Source organism: Ambystoma mexicanum, chromosome 4q, assembly GCF_040938575.1.
Source record: "Ambystoma mexicanum isolate Mex_15411 chromosome 4q, UKY_AmexF1_1, whole genome shotgun sequence".
Lineage (NCBI taxonomy): Eukaryota > Metazoa > Chordata > Amphibia > Caudata > Ambystomatidae > Ambystoma > Ambystoma mexicanum.
Window position 1 is genome coordinate 962,064,081 of NC_090928.1, and position 14,353 is coordinate 962,078,433.

The 14,353-nt window shown below is 42.0% G+C and overlaps 1 protein-coding gene across 1 annotated transcript in view; it reads right to left on the bottom strand.

The window, feature by feature from the left end:
* Positions 1-14,353, bottom strand: part of KCNH1 (potassium voltage-gated channel subfamily H member 1) — a 2,382,450-nt gene that overhangs the window by 1,966,953 nt on the left and 401,144 nt on the right. Inside the window, exon 5 of the mRNA XM_069608514.1 lies at positions 7,858-7,986. Within this exon, the coding sequence (XP_069464615.1) occupies positions 7,858-7,986 (129 nt within the window). The remainder of the gene's footprint in view (positions 1-7,857; positions 7,987-14,353) is intronic.

Sequence of the window (14,353 nt, forward strand, 5' to 3'; positions counted from 1 at the left end):
GCTGTTCTCAGTAGGGTAACTCCCACAATATTGGCGTATGTATGTATGTATGTATGTATGTATTCATGCGTGTATGCCTGGGATTTATAAAGCATGTAACTAGCAGGGAGGCAACTTAGTGCTGTGCGTTCTGTGAGCGGGTGTCTCAGACTTAACCTTGACAGGGAAAAAATAAATTGGCATTTGAGTGGACACAATCTTCTTCCTTGACTTTACAAACTCAGTGCAGATGGCTCAGAGACAAACAAATCCAGTATGCTTTGATATTTCTAGCCAAGCTGAGAATCATGTGCAATGGAAAAATTCACTTCTCTTCGACATCGGACACTGCTGATGAGTTCCATGACTGCCCGGCTTTAGGCTCCACTAGGCCTGTGGATCAGAGTCTATACACCTCCCATGCTCCGGAGACTGAGACTGACTAGCTGGGTTCTTCCTTTTGATCCAGGGTTTGGGGGTGGGGGGGGTCTGATGGGCCCTACTACAGTTTCATATGTTTAGTAATTGGGTCCCAATATCTGTTCTCTACTTTTGTCTAGTTCAGGTGCAGACATATCTTTTGAATGTGTGGTGGGTGGGGTGCACTTGAATGCCTCTTATCTGCAGTCAGTGATTTATGCTACAGTTGTTCTGCTACGGAGTTGTTTAGGGGTGGCAAGAGGGAGCTTATCACTGAGAAGTTGGGACAAGGGACAACCATCCTGCCACACTTCGCACATCCTTTATGCAAAAGGGTCACTCAGCTAGACAAATTGACAGACAATTTGATTAGGCATTGAAAATATACAGAGACAACTTGCTCCAATACAGAGGCAGCAGGGAGACAGAATGCATACCTTTGGCTGTCACCTGCCATCTAGCACTAAGACAAATAAATAGGATTTTTATGTTTAGTTAAAAAAATGTGTGTTAGTAGTTTTCATAAACATAACAGCAGGATAATGAATACAATCTTTAAGGACCTGTAACAAATGTTTAGCAGAATAATGAATACAATCTTTAAGGACCTGTAACAAATGTTTAGCACATGTGATGAGCTGAGAGACATCCACACAGAAGCTCATCTAAATGCATACAAGCAACCAAAAAACCTAGAACATTCTGTCAAGGAGTACATTTGCACTAGATGAAGAACAAAGAAGATCTGGAACACTGCACCAGCAGGAGATGCAAAACATGCCAACACATCTGCACTGGATCTGCCAAAACAACCCCACAAAACTGCATACTACAGATAAAAGGGACATACAACTGCAAATCACCCAATGGTGCAAACCCCATCCAATGCAAAAAGTGCATGCAACGGAACTATGTGGGTGATACCTGCAAAGAGGTCTGTGAGTGGATGAACCTATGTAGATGCAACAACTCAAAACAGAAACCCTACTGGGTCTACATTTTATACAGGATGGGCATTCAGAGCAGTATCTATTGGTGATGATTTTAAAACTAATAGTACATATTGAAGGCTGTGGGAGTTCAATTACCTTAAGATGCCTAACCTATAAGACACCGGTCTGACCATAGATATTGGTTTTATGACACACTATAGCCAACTATGAATCCAGGTCCAGAAATGCAATCACATCAGCAAAGTCAGAAGATACCCCTCCAGTACCAATTCTGACCAACAGCTGTCAGACAACTATTGTTCAGGACCCTTTACGTGTGAAGGGCGCAGGAGACCAACAATGTGTCTTGTATGTTTAAGCTCAAATGGGTGGCATCCATTACCGAGCATGAGACATGCTAAATTAGCAGCAGACACTACACAGTTAGAAAATGGGTAACATTCTTTGCATTTGCCACACTGTGTGTAAGCGAGACAATCATTGTGAAGCTGAAGGCATATTGGCATATTGAGACTGCACAAGTTAAAACTTGAGAGTTTCTGTTGCCAGGAAACCTACAATATCCTGTCACTACATGGAAGATACAAAACACATTTTTGGCTCTACCTGAAGAAAATGTGATACTGGCCCTGTTTCTTAATCATGTGTTTTCAATTCGACTTTTAAAATAAAATCAGTAATTTTAGGAAACCAGATATGGGGAGTCTGCTACTGGTAACCAGTAATATTGGGGTGCACAAGATCACTCTGCTGAACGTGTATTTAAGCCATGTGCAAACCTAGTAAACCACGCCTCCATAAGGAGGGATAGAGATGTTTCCACTGCATTGATGGCACACTTGGACAAGAATATCCCTGCAACCTATATTTTGCATGTGAGCCCCTGAAAATAGTAGGGATTTTGTTTTTATTCTTTGGTTCACCTTAATGTACCCTGGATAGATGTTTTCCCATGTCTGGTCATGCCTCCCACTGGGTGACAGACTGTATCTCATTGCCACACACATTATCGGACCATAACAATTTTAGGGTGAATTCAGAGTACAAGTGCGCTTCAGTACCCTCTAGTCAATTTAAATTCGGATTGCTGCAACCCTTGTTAATATAGGTGTTACCCTACACCGATTATAACAATGAAATAAACAGAAACATCAACTGCAAGGATTGTAATAATCCAATGGTTGTGATTCTTGGATTTCTATTCCCAATATTTGAAATTAGTAAACAAATCAGTACAGAAAATGAAGTAGCTTTTGGGAATCCTAGCTCTTGCCATAAACATTACACTTGAGTATGTTCCCATCAGGTTACTAGTCTACACGTGTTTCGACCCCTAGGTCTTTCTCAAGACTGTTGCTGTCAGTATGGCACATTCCTTTAACATATCCTTAAACACCATTATAGCTTCAATTCAGGAATACAAGAATACATTCACATACATCACTGATGATATTCAAAATTATTGAAAAAACCACAGAGTAAACCAAAAAGGGAGAAAGCAGAGAGAAACATTATTCATCAATGTATCTCCATTAGTCTTAATGACTGGTGCTTATCCTCCATTAAAACACCCCTTGTGCATGGTCATAGCTTATGTTCCTCAGACCTTCTAATCATCTTGTGCCGTAAATCAAGGGCATTCCCCACCACACCAGCTTAGCATGCGCTAAGTCTATATCACCACCGTGTGTCAATTTGAAATTCTTAACTGTGTTTGTTCCATGTATGAGCTCTTATATTCCATACTTGCATTTATTGCATGTGCCATGCTCAATTGTTAGTGTGAATAGCCATTAAGCGACCAGCCCCACCAAAATATCAAGACTGTTAGCATCATTCCCTTATGATGTAATATCCAGTTCTACTGGTCCTATCATATAAACTGTTTAGCATAAATTGTATAAAAATATGTAAAGTTGGTTAAATTCCATTCTTTCAAATTGTGTTTTTAACCTTGTGTTATGAAATGTGTTCACTCACCGATATGTTTGACCAGTGTCTGTGCAGCACAATGGTCGTATAACCATTCGTTCAGGTAGGGTGCAGTTAATGTGAAGAATACATATTGATCCTTTTTATTGATCCTCGCCTGTTGGTGCTATACTAAAACTCAAAAGAATAGACTAGATATTGGCAAAATGTATAATATATTCAGCTCTACATCGTATAATGTGCTATGAAGTTCTAGTCTCATTATTCTTATTTTTTTAATGTTGGAGAGTTTCAAAGCATATATATAATAGGCATGTATATTTCCAATGAGTCAGGCATTCTGAAGTCTCTTTGAGGCAGGCTGCACAGGTTGGAGAGTGCCCCAGAGGCGAACGAAGAGGAAAGAGGTTACTCCCATTAGCTATCCAGTATTCATGTTGAGCTGGTTGATTGTGGGCATACGGCAGAAGAGGTTAAATTTCTAATTACTGGTGTTTAGGCTGAATTGTTTCGTGAGGGAGAGAGGCATGGCGGGATGCTGTTATGGTTTAGGGGGCAACAAGGACAGGTATTTGGGAGAACCGTCTCTTAGGTGGATAAGCGTCGCCCAGGGATAAAGACATCCACAACAAATTTAGGTGCTTATATGAATCCCTTTATTCATCCAGATTAGAGTAGACAGAGGCCTCTATATTTGCATGTAGAGAGCAAGTCACCCTGTGATGGGTTGACGGTGTAGATCTGCGCTTTCATCAAAGACCTGACAGTCTGTCCATCGCATTTTAGAAGGTCTTCAATTAAATTATACTTCCTCAGCTGATGGCCATGTATGTAGAGGTGATTAACGCAGGTTCTTTGCCAGCTATGTCCAGAGTGGCATTGATCATACGTATTATAAAGCGGGATAAACCCCAAGCGGACTGTGGTTCGTGTCGACCCATCTAATTTATTAAGTTGGATAATAAGATTAGGTCCACTGAGGATATTCTTCATCCTGTCTGATCAAACAAGCTTTGTCCCAGGGAGGTCGACGTCATGTAGGTTGAAGGCTGTTCTCCTTGTTGCATCCGATGGAGCTGACTTGCTGTGCTACGGAGGTACTACTTGATGCTGAAAAGTATTTCCTATTCTCCGTACTGAGAAGAATCGGGATGGATTGCTACTTGCGGGTTTTGATACTGTATGGTAAACCATGTGCCAGGAAACGTACACATGGAATGATATGAAAGGGGGAATGCCTACTCTCAACCATGTCATTTCCCTTGGCACTGGAGCCTCACGCAGTTTGCCTAAGGGAATAACATGAGACTTGTGTATTCACAAAAGGTACTGATATCCCTTTAGGTGGATAATATTTCTTATCAGCTTTGAGCAGGCAAAATTGAATCTGAACCCCTGCACAGCACTTGGAATCTTACATGCTAAGACGGTGGACAAACGCTGGAGCTGGGGACAGGCTAATGAGGGCACAACAAGGTTGGCTGAAAATAACATGTCATGTTTTCTCTGTGTTCACAGGTTCTACTCCCTCCTAACCCCTTCATACAACAATTTCTTATTGATTTTCTAATAATGATCTCATCAGAATCATAGATCTTTCATAAATCCTATGTTAAACTTGTAAGATTTGACAAGAATTCAATGAGCATTACAGTGTCATATTTTCAAATAAAATTCATTTTATTGTTCTGAAAATCCAACTAGTTTCTCACAAGTTGTTATAAGCTACTTAAAAGAATCTTATAAGGTATTTTTTATGGGCTTCTAAACCCTTCAGTCGATAGCTGTTTTGGGCTGCTCTGTTGGAATGTGCAGGTGTATACGCAGAGCTTTGTGGAAAGACGGTAGATAGCATGGGGTTCTGTGGTGCTCCAGTGGGGACACCAGCAGCACAGATATCGTTACCCCATGGGAGGGACTTTGAACCAAAAAAACGCTTGCCACTGAACAAAACTGACTCCCAGCTGTGTTAACAGAGGACACCGCAGCCTGTTGTGCTCTTCCAGAACCCAAACTGTTTTACCATGGCTCAGGGGAGTTGCTAGGTCTGGAAAAGACCCGGGGCTACTCTGCTGTCGGAACTGTTGGGACTGGGGGCTAGCTAGTCTTTTGGCTGTAGCTCCTGAGATTCTATCCGGGGCTACAACCAAAAGATCAGGGGCTATAGCCCCCTTAGCCCCCCCCCCTAGCAACGCCCCTGCCATGGCTCATAAAACACATTGACATAAGTATTTACAAGTGGCTGAAAGGAAACACATTCAAGTTATGTGCTAGGAGTGGCTGTTATGTGAGCGTGTCCAGTCTATACCAATTAGTAATGGTCCGACAATCATACTAAAAAACTAAAATACCAGTAGAACAGTTTTGTGGAAGGCATTCAGTAGGAAGAAACAGGTTCAAACTAAATTTATTGGATATGGGCATTTCAGACTAGCCATTTTAATAAACAAAGTAAAATACTCAAACAGTTCCCACAAAGGTGGTAGATCCAACAAATTGTAAGCATAGATGCTGAAACACAAGCCACGTGGAGCTGTACGCACAACATCAAGCATAAATGTTGGAAACGATCAATAGAGAATCAGATAAATAGATTGAACGTAAAACGAGTGCCAGTTTTAGCATGGCTATGATTTTAATAAAGGGTTTATTAAGGGAAGACGAGCTTGGACAGCATTATACATTGAATAATTTTAATTGACAAAGTCAAGAGAGGGGACACTGCAGCAAGCACACCAGAGCAAAATGGCAAATGGAACTACGGGGTAATTCCGTGACTTGCACGTGTTTCAAAGAAAAGATTTGTAATTTTGATTTGACCAATTCTCTTTTCCTGAATTAGAATGTCAATCCGAGCTACATTGTAAAATATATTCAGGCTGAAATCATGTAAAGGCAAGGTGCCTGTGGCCTATTGAGTCGAGCCACTAGCTTGGCATATCGCGTGCAATGATAAAATGCCCAGTCTAGAGTTTGATAAGAAACTACACGGCATCATCATCTTTTAATCCCTATACTACTATGGCAAACACTAGTAACTCTGTGCTGCCCATGGCTTAATTGGCCACATGGCAACATCGTGCCCATGACAACCAACACCTTGTAGAACGCAATCCATTTATTTAACTTGTAGTGACCCATCTTTTTAGAAGATTGACATGATATTTGAGAATTCTAAATCAATGTCAAACATATTCACATATATGTCAAGCCCCTTACCCTGACGGGATGGAGCAGAACACGTCCAATCTCCTAAAAAGGGGAAATCATGTAGGTTCAAAATGGCATGAATCACATCTTCACATAATTCGATTAAAATATACCACTTCTTGCTTTGCAAGATTGAAGACGTGCCCAATTCGCATCAACCTCTAGTAAATGTACCTTGCACTTTTGATAGCATGAATAACTTCTCCCTGGGGAAAAAAAACGCCATGGCTAGGTTTGTGGCTCTGAATTCATGAACCGTGTAGCTGCTTGAGCCCAGCACCCAATGGCTGTGACAATGTAACATTTAGGAAAAGTTCATCAGCTACCTCCCTACGCTACGAAGGAGACATGGCTCTGAAAAATTATCACTCTCACCCATATATGATAAAATGATATCACATGCTAATAAACGTGTCCTTTCGTTATACAATGAGGACACATTGCCCGCTCTTCTTTCTCCCGGCTCTCCTTGTCCTTTCCCTTCTGTCACCACTCCTTATTGTTTGAGCAGCGCTCCACTCCTTACTAGCTAAGTTTGCACCATGCATATCCTATGCATACTTTACTCTATGAGCACACAAGAACAATACCATAGAAATGTCAGGGAAATATTACCTAGTTGAGGAAAACGTTATTAACTAAGGATGTTTTGTGGGGATTCATTTAGCTGAAATTAAAGTTTAGCAAAATCATAGTTATATCAAGCATATTGCAATTTAGATCTTTCAAAGTAATTAAGTTTAATACAGCATGTTACCTGTTTATTTTCAACCTATCCCAGTTGCTTCCACTAACAGGATTTCATTGCAATAATTTCAAATGACATGTGCTTTTCATGTGTGCTGCCTGCAGCCACAAGTGACATTTCTTCCACTATAGTAAAATCACACAACCAGACAATCTTGCACATGAGCATTGTGGCAGGCCTGGTTCCCCATGATACAATTCAAACGGCACATTATTTTATAAACTGGCACGTGAAAGTTCCACTAGAAAATTAGCAGTACCGGAAAATGGGGGGACTGATGTACAAAAATCAAAACATTTTGGGAAACAGTCAACTCCAGGTGGACCTCGTACAGTATGTTCTACTTTGTTGCACAGTGACTTGCCAGGGGAACGGTGCACTGAATACTAAATAAATAAGGCGTAAAATAAAAATGGCACATACTTCGTGCTAGTGATTCAGAAAACAACGGAATTTTGAAAATGGACCCACCTTATTTTTTTTAAGCGATGGTTAAATAGAGCCCTGGTCATATTTAATTTATTGAGTGAGCCTTCAGAAAAAATGTGATCACTTCCTATGCTAATGTATTGATCAGAAATATTTCAAATAGTTTTTCGTTGACGAGTCACTCACCCTTGGTCGAGTCGTCTTCGATTGGTTGCTTGAACGCAGTTATGTCGCTGAAGGTGCAAAGAAATAAAACAACTTTGTCCTGTTCGTTCCGAATTGGAGCAATTTTCACAAAAAACCAGACCGGTGTTCCTGGAGAAAAGAAAGATCAAAATAATAATTACTTCATGTCTTGAACATGAAACGTTGTCATTAATAAGGAAAGGGTTGCCAGTAAAGGTAAAATGAATAGGAGAATGGAGTGTCCATGTAAACGCGTGCTCGAGGAGTAAACAGGATATTGCAAGCAGTTTCCTTGTCAGAAGTGTTGGCTACTGTCCTGTCCTGCCCCATACTTACAGTACACGACGAGTTTACTGCATCTATTAAGGACAAGCAGGCAATATTATCCCACCCAAAGCACAATAATATAATAGATTTTCCCATTTTATTCCCCATTACAGGCTCAGTAACAAGCCGGTCTTCGCTAGCATAATTGGGGCGGGTAGGTGTGTTTCTTCCTCCACCCATTTTCTGTATACTAGTTGTTTGAATAACGCAGAGAGAAAAGCACTCTAATGTTTCTGATTCTTAAATTTCCTTGCTGAGAGTTGGGTTTTCCCAGACATCTCGGAACTGCATCTCCCAGCCTGCCTTCACGCTACTAATTGAAACGTCAAGCCCTTCAGCGCCAGCACTTCAGTAACAAGCCGGTCTTTGCCGGTCATTGATGCTCACGGCGCCCGGTGCTTCACTCTCCTCATTTATACAGGTCAATCCAAGCTACCCACGCCAACGTATTATTGTTGGTATACCCTATTACATTTTACGCTACGAATTGGGTTATTTAGAAGCTGAATCATTATCACTGGCTCTACTCCGAGCTCACCGTATCACCCTTGTTAATAGGCTGAAACTGAAAATAAAGGATGTCCTGGTTACCTCACAAAATCTAGTAGCCAACAGAGACGTAAACATCCAAACGGACGCCCTCCCACTGACTTTGTGAACACCCATACTGCCTGTCCTCAACCACAAGCGCCCCAAAATGCATATCCTAACACCACCAAAGATTGCCACATCTCACGCTTGGACGAAAGGTTGTCACTCAACCTAGGGAAGCAAACCAAGCTCCTTTCAGCCAGTAAAAACAATGATATTAATATGAAAGCAGACTGTTTTGAGGACATGGTCATACTAAACATCCAGCAACCAAAACCAGCAAGTAACTGTGTCCCCCCAAACCTAAAATCATGTCAGCAGTTTCTTTGAAAATAGTACTCCTTAATACCAGATCTGTGAACAACCATGGCAGCAATATTCACAACATGATAGTTGACAGAGATCTGGATATCCTGTATTTAATGGAAACAAGGATCAAGGACCCTAGTGGCCCGGCTATCAGCTTACCAGTACCCTCATGGGTACTCCATTCTATGCAAAAGCAGGGAATCAGGCGTATGGGGTGGCAATCATAGCAAAAACCAGCCTAGGTTTGTTTGCATCCCCAGTTTATTGTCAGGAATGTGAAATACTGCTCGCCAAGATGACGCCTAACCCCAATAGCTGCCTAAATATCGTGATGATCTACAGGCCATCTTCAACAATGCCCAACTTTAATGATGAAATAACCCAAATCTTGAATCACCTAGAAGGCCCCAATCGCACCATTCTCTTCCTTGGTGATCTTAACCGTTTGAAGGGTGATAAAATGGGTAAAGAAGTGATTGAACTTCAGAGAGCTTTGAGTAACATAAACTTTCTAGTTATTAACGATGCTTCCATTACTGACAAAAACCACACTCTAGATTGGGTGACTACTAGAAACCTTGCAGCCCAGATCGATCAAACACAGCCATGTATCTGGTCTGATCATCATACCATCGAGCTGCATATTAAGCTACCTGAAGGGCATACTAAACAACCTAATTCAGCTAAACTAGTCACCAGTAGGAACCCCAAGAAGATAGACCCCAAGAATCTTGCAATCTGTATCAAACTCATCATGTCGGAAACCTCTGAAACCGAATCAGCTGAACATCTTGTCCACCTATATCAAAAATGTTAACCATTTTGCTTGATAAGGTTGTGCCACTCAAAACCAGACTAGCTAGAGAAAACCCCCGCCATCAAAAATTGCTCAGTTAGAAACTGAATGCCCTTAAGAGGGAGAAACGGAAACTAGAATGCACTTGGCTAAAACATCAATCCGAGGATTATTTATAAAGAGGCCTGGAAACAGGCTGATACAATATACATCATCAAGGCTATTGAGAAAACAGAAGTAAAAATGCAGGCTATGACCAATATATGTAAAATCCTTCTAGAGTCAATCAAGGGTTAAGTAACCCCGCCTTCTCCCTTTCTGAAATAAATACACACGACACAGAAGAAATTCTTATGTCCATGAAACCCACATCATGTTCAGAAAACACAATTTCACCAAAAACTATCTTGGAACAAAGGGACCTGTTTGTTCCATTTCTCACCAGGCTGGTAAATGCCTCCTTTAGAGAATGAAGGGTGCCTAAGTCCACCCAACCTCGACCCTAAAGACCCCCATAATCTTAGACCTATTCCCAACTGCAATATCCTTCTAATAAGGCATCATATAAGCAGTTGCAGTCATTTATTGAAGCTAATAACATTCTCCATCCTAGACAGTCAGTCTTTTGTCCCAATTACAGCACTGAGACTGATCTAGTGGACCTTTAGTCAAATATGCTTTGCATCACAGAAGAGGGTAAAGCGGGTATTTTGGCCGTGTTGGTCCTGTCTGCAGCCTTTGATTTGGTGGACCACATCATTCTTAAACAGTCCTTGCACCACCTCGGTCAGTGCTGTGATGAAGCAGTTGATATGTTCCTCTCCTTCTTGTCAGACCGTGATTCACAAATCCAGTGGGGCCAGGCCTGCTCTCCTAATGCCTCTATTTGGTGTGGAGTACTGCAGGGGGGCAAGCCTATCTCCCATTTTGTTCAGTCTCTATATCTAGCATCTCTGCTCTTTACTAGACAATCTGGGTGCCTTCTTTACAAACTACGCAGACGACACCCAGGTAGTCATAAAAAACAGGTGACGATACGACAGACCATGCAGCCCTCTCAACTATATATAATCAAATTGAAGATTGGATGTCATCTAATTGGCTCTGCCTGAACTGCAATAATAACAGAACTGTTGAACTTCGGTTCTAAGGAAGCACGGGCAAAACATAGTGCAGCTTATTCTAGCTTCAAAATAAGCACAAGTTGTATTCCAGTACATAGTAAGGTGAAAACCCTGGCCATCTACCTGGAGGCTTCATTAAACTCTGATGCCTATGTCAATCAATTGATAAAAATGTTTAACTACTTTTTTCATCTTCTCAAAAATATTCACCCATTTATCACCAGAGACAATACTGCTATCATCACCCGAGCCACTGTTCTAACAAGGTTCGACTACTTCAACTCTTTACTGATTGGAGCCTCATCCAGAAATCTAAGGAAATGCCAAGTGTTACAAAACTATTTTATGTGCATTGTTAACAAACTCACTAGATGGGAGCATGTCTCAGCCCACCGAAGGAAACTGCAGTGGCTACTCATTCAGGATCGTATACAATTTCAAAGCAGGTTCCATCATCCACAAATGTGTGTATGGAGCTACCGCAGACTACTTGAAAGCTCTGACACCGCTGTATTATCCTACCAGCGCTCTTCAGCCTGCCAATAAAATGCAGATCATATGTCAGAAGTACAGGCGTGAAAATGGCTTGGGAAGATCTTTACAACACAACACAATTGCAGGACCGTCAGAAAAGCCTAGAAAAGCCTTGAAAACCGTGCTGTTCAAGTAACTTCCTCTCTCTGCAATTCTCTGACCTTGTCCCGTTTCTTTTTGTTTTGTCCCTATGTGTATGTGTTGCGCCCCGATGCGTGAGGGCTTTCGGCACATTAGAAATAAATGAATACATAATGATAAAAAAATAAATAGATGATTCCAGCATGTTTTTACTGTACTGTTGCAGGATTGTATTGCTCCATGTCCTGCCCCAGCAGTGACAGTGTCCTTCTCCATCGATGGTGTGCTTTGTGATATTGGTCAAGTGTGTCTGGTGTATGGCTTTGCTGTTTGCAGACTCTTGCTCGTAGGTTTGTTTCTGTTGGGTTGTCGGTCATTGGATGTGTTGCATGTTGCTCTTCAAGTGTGGATTTACGTGAACAGTGTTCTGTCATTCCTCTCACTGGTTTGAGGAGTACCATAGGAAAAGCAAGTGACATGGACAGGATATGAGTTTTCAAGGAGCACTACTCTCTGGAATGATCAACATGTGACTTAAGTTGGTTTGTTAAATGAATGTGAAACCACCAAAGTTCCTAGGTTTTCTGATGAATGGTTTTGTTGCTTAAAGTTTTGGTAAAGTTTGGGAATCAGAATACTTACCACTGTGTGCATCTATAAAATAACACATTACAGCTCATAAAGATGTACATCTCCACCAATGTATCCAGCGGTGGTGATAGTAGGTGTACGCTAATAGTACTCGTGTTACCAACTTCAGAAGAGCAGAAAGAGCAACTGGGATCCTTACCCATGATTTACAGATGATGCACAGAGCTTGGAAGCAATCTTTTTAGCCCTCTCGGGTAGTGCACTGTCATGGTGTCATTTATGCCCTTTTTGTACACGCATGTTCATAAACATTATTAGAAATAAGGAGATCTAAAAAGTAAGGTTCTGTCTCAATCACTTGAATCAGTTGGATCGGTTCGATGAATTGCTTGAGGGCCTGCAAATCGTGAGGGCCACCAGGGTTGGTACAGGATGAACAGGAGCTTGTTAAGTTTCAAGTTGATGATCGAAGAAGTTCGAATGATAAGGGCCACCAATGTTGGTTTCACAGTTGGTGCTATTGCAAAGAGGCTGGTAACTGGATGCACAGGTTGAGTCAGGCATTTCTGGTGTGGCATTTGTAGGTCTCCGGGCTCTGGTTGACTATCAAAGAAGATCAACACTGAAAATGCTTGCAGTTCGAAGAGGCATTTTGAAAGTTACGGATGCAACAATGAACTTCAGGTTTGAGCCAGGGCAATGATACGCTCAGCTAGTGTAGTGCTACAGAAAACAGGTTTGAATATCCAGTTCAGCAGTCCGAAGAGCGGGTGAGTGCCAACGGCAGCTCCGCAGGGTCCTGATGGTTTGATGCAACCAAACAGGGTTGAATCACACTTCAAACTGGTTTTATGGCAAAACACAGGGATCCTGGTTACCTTGACTCTCGGGTTGTTCTGAGTCCCAAGCCAGGGACTCAAGGATACATTTTAGTCCTTGTTATCAGGTTCCCAAACATGGGGGAGGCTGGCCCACAACTGCAGGTGTCCTACAACACAGTGAAGTCCTGGGTACCATTGAGGCTGGCAGAGAGGCAGGTCTTGTCCCAGCAGCAGTCCACCGCAATGACCTTTGGGGATGGTTAGGGCACAGAGCTTGGCTCTGCTTTTAACACAGAACCATCACCTCATTGTCGGTGGACTTTGAAAAAATAAACTCTCTCAATAGAGGTCCAGCAAATTCTTCCTTAAGTGTTTGTCCAGAAGGGGATCTAAGAAGTAGTGGGAGACCCCTTCTTTTAAAGACAAAAGCCCCCAGGTGACTGGACTAAAGTTAGCCTGTTTTAGGGTTCCAATCCCTGGTCTTGGAACAAGTGGTCTTTGCCCTCAGACATCACACCCAAAGTCCTTTGTGCTACAGGAAGTGTATGGGGCAGGAAGGAAAGCTAGAGGCAGAGAGAAACAAGATTGTGGAACCTTCCTCCAGCTGCTATGAGCTCATTCTGTCTAGACAAACCCTGACACCTTGCCTTCACAATAGAATCAAAGCCCCGTTTGGTATGAAGTACCCTGGTCTGAGGCTACCCATTTTGTGAATCAGTGTGCACCTTAATTCCTGTTCCCAGGTAGCTTCCTGTGGAGTGGCTGGCTCTCTGGGGTGAGTGTTAGTGGCCTTCACAAAGGAACAAAGAGAGGCCGCTGCCAGGGCTACAGCCCCACTAGCAGCAGAAATGATGGCCTGGGTGAGGGGAATCCACATAACCCTTTCACAGCTGCGGGCTGACACATGTGTGATACCAATCTGATGTGGATGTTAATAATTATGAGAAATACCATCCACCATACCTTAAAATCAAGTATGGCTTATATTTAAAGTTGTATGTGTTACCAGGACAGTAGACTCATAATTATGGGTTTTTGCAACTGAGGTGCAAATCTTACAAACAGCCCCTGCACTGCAGAGATGTGTCTGTCACTGCAGCTGTAAAAGGGGAACCTGTGACCTCTGAACCTGCTCTAGGCCACTGAAGAGCAGGCACTGCGATTAAGGATACTGATCCAGCAGAGGACAGGCATACACTATGCTTTAGGCATGGAACTTATGACAGTGAGATCTGATTAGCAGATTTCCCTTCCTGAGATGGAATTACCTGTATAATTGTATTAGCGTAATAAAAATTAAAAAAGCCAGGGTTTCTAAACCC